At 49.7% G+C, this 2,849-nt stretch overlaps 1 protein-coding gene across 1 annotated transcript; it reads right to left on the reverse strand.

Moving 5' to 3' along the window:
* Positions 1 to 526: 526 nt before the first annotated feature.
* On the reverse strand, positions 527 to 2,141 carry NECAP1 (NECAP endocytosis associated 1; the record flags this gene model as incomplete). The annotated part of the gene is made up of 5 exons (XM_010141862.1): positions 527 to 713; positions 794 to 902; positions 1,307 to 1,388; positions 1,786 to 1,890; positions 2,041 to 2,141. Coding segments are annotated over 5 exons (584 nt in total), but the record flags the coding sequence as incomplete, so codon positions are not given.
* Positions 2,142 to 2,849: the final 708 nt, after the last annotated feature.

The following is a 2,849-nucleotide window of genomic DNA, read 5'->3' on the forward strand; positions in this document are numbered from 1 at the left end:
ATCTTTGTATTATATAAAATTATATACATATTTTTAAAATAATCCACTATACCCACAATCCCACTATTCTTCACACCTCTTTCTGCTGCTCATCCTAAAGCTTACTCTCTCCCTATTCCAAGCCACTCCAGAAGCACTTTTCCTGACTTTCAACAACCACAAGTCTATCTATATTTTTCTACAGAAAGCAAGTGACTGCGTAGTACTTTTCTGGACACCCTACAGAGCTCTGCCAGTACCCCTAATACAACTATTTAAATTTTACCCCTCCTTTGTTTTGATCAAGTCGCTTGGTTTCTCCTCGGGCAAGGACAGGAGCTACAGTGCTGTCCTCCTTGCAAGAGAACACGTAGGTACTACTGAACAAGCATGGAGATCCTCAGGTCAAAGAGAGCAAAGCCCTCAGGACACATCATGTCTCACAGGGCACCGCTGGCACTAGATCGAACACCGGTTCCCTGAAGCAGCCCTCAGCCCTCCGTTGCACCTACTAGTGTCTGACAGTCTGCTTCATGCTAACCTTTACCTGCACTGCTCACGTTACTGGATTTCAGCACGGGTGGTGGTGTGACGTGGTTGGCAATGGCTGTGGAAGAAGGGGGAGGTATAGGAGGGACTGCAACTTTGCCTCCTGGTGGGGGTGGTAGCAGGCTTAGGCCCCCTGATCCAGACACACGGGGCTTGGCTGCTCCTCCTTTCTTTGTCGTCATATTCTGTATAAAAAGAAAGGGCAAGTGAGGAAGTCTCTACTGGCATATCCAGAGAAAGAAGGAGGGTAAACTGGGCTGCTTACCCCAATGCTCAGTTTGATGGTCTGCCCTTCCTTAAACCCTAAGTCTAATTTGGGACGCGTGTCAGCTTCCTGGGACTCCTTGGAGATCTCAGTCTCCTGCTTCACCCACCTAAAAAGAACAGAGGAAGACATAAGACCCCAAAGAGGAACAGGTTTCTGAAAAATCCATAGTTCCTCTCCCCAACCCACCAACAAACTACCTTGCCTCGTCAAACCAGCTACCTCCCTACTCCCAGTGCAGTACAGCAAAAGCTGGGACGACCACAAGCTCACGAGACTGCCTAACACTGACCCTGTTAGCATCACAACACCTAAGCTTAAGACTTACAGATCTGACCCTGCAGGACTCTCAGCTTGCATAAGAGCTGGCAGCACACTCAGGAGTATCTGATGGAGCCAGGATAGGGCTTCGTGACCACCCCAAGGAAGCCTGTGCTAAATGAACATGCACCACCACCCACCATGTTCTACAGGCCAGAGGAAAAACAGCATTCCAGAAAAAGCACCACTCACTTGAAGTGATCCTGCAAAGAGACGTTGAAGTCAAAGGCATCACCACGATCCGTGAAGCCAATGCCTATAAAAGCACTTCGTCCTAGCAAGGAGACAGGAGTCGTCATTGGAGTTGCCCTGCAAATGGGCCCTCGAGTTCATTCACTCCAAAATCCTTCTGCTTCTCTAACACCAGTGCATGTTACCTTCCTCTGATACACCTGCAGCTGGACACCAGCAGCTCATTATTCCTAGCCTTCAGGATGCACCCTTCTTCCCGGGCAGCCCTCTCAGAACCTGAATGTTCCTCCCCAGCCCCTACACTCTGTGCCACGCAGAGAACCCTCCTCTGTTAACCTTGCCTTCCTACCCCTCCCGTCACACTAACCAGCCTTTTCAGCACTCCAAACACCATATCAGCCCACCCGGCATAAACCCAGCGCCATCAGGCTGTCTCCTCCACCCACAGCACGTGGCACATACGTGATCCCTCAACTCACCAGTCCCATCCTGAATTCGAATGACAAAATAGCGGCTGGAATCTGCCACAGTCTCCACTGCAATGCCAGGATATTGATCTATGGGAGCCTGGGCAAAGAGTTCTCCTGCAGACCAAGAATCAGGTGTTAAGAAGAGCAGCTTCTTGCTAAAGCACGGCCAGAGCTGCCACGCATAGCTCTGAGCAGGCCTAGAAGCACAGGCTCCTAAGCAGCAATCCCAGTTGCAGTCTTGCCAAACCACAGCCTTTCCCTTACCTGAAACCTTGTCCTCCAGTTTTATGTATGCAGTTTTGCCTTTGGAGGTGACACGAAGTCGCCCTGTCCAGTCTGGATGGTCCAGTTTCCAGTCGGATGCCCTGAAAAGAAAAGCAACTGTTCACGGACTATACACGAACCCCTTAACTTCTGCCCAGCCATCTCAGCACAAGTCTCTGCTCCCAAACCTTCAACACCTAGAGCTGCCCTATTCCCCTTCTCTTCCCAGACAACGCACAAGCACTCGGCTCCTCTCTGCTGCTGCCAGGCATCAAGCTCTTTCCTCTAGGTAAAGGGAAACAGATACAGTGTGGAGAACATCAACACTGGTTTAACCTTTATAAGCTTGCAGAAGAGGGGAGACTGCGCTCCAGAAATTCACTGGGAACAGTAAACACAAAAGCAACTACTAAGTTATTCGTGAGCATCAGGAAGACCCCCAAAATTAATTAACACCATGCTGAAAAGCCACTTTGTTATTCTACTCTATTGGCATGACACAGTATCAAGTACTTAGCGACCTAGACGTAGCTAGCTTACGCAAGGTAAAACCACCATACACACAGCCACGCTGACTAGCCATCAAACTTCTTGCTACAGACTGCTGTGAAGGGAAAAATGAGAAGAAAAAAAGAGAGAAGACCTCCGACCTACAGGATTTCACAACTGGAAATAAAAACCCGTAGCCAGATGCAGCATCCACAGTGGCGACAGTCTGCCAAGTTCAGCAAGTGCCACCAATACCCACCAGCGCTTCAGAGCGCAAACCCCCTTCTCCAGCAAGCCTGTGGGTCCAAAGCCGCACTCCG

The sequence above is a fragment of the Buceros rhinoceros genome, unplaced genomic scaffold, assembly GCF_000710305.1.
Source record: "Buceros rhinoceros silvestris isolate BGI_N320 unplaced genomic scaffold, ASM71030v1 scaffold8918, whole genome shotgun sequence".
NCBI classification, from domain to species: Eukaryota; Metazoa; Chordata; class Aves; order Bucerotiformes; family Bucerotidae; genus Buceros; species Buceros rhinoceros.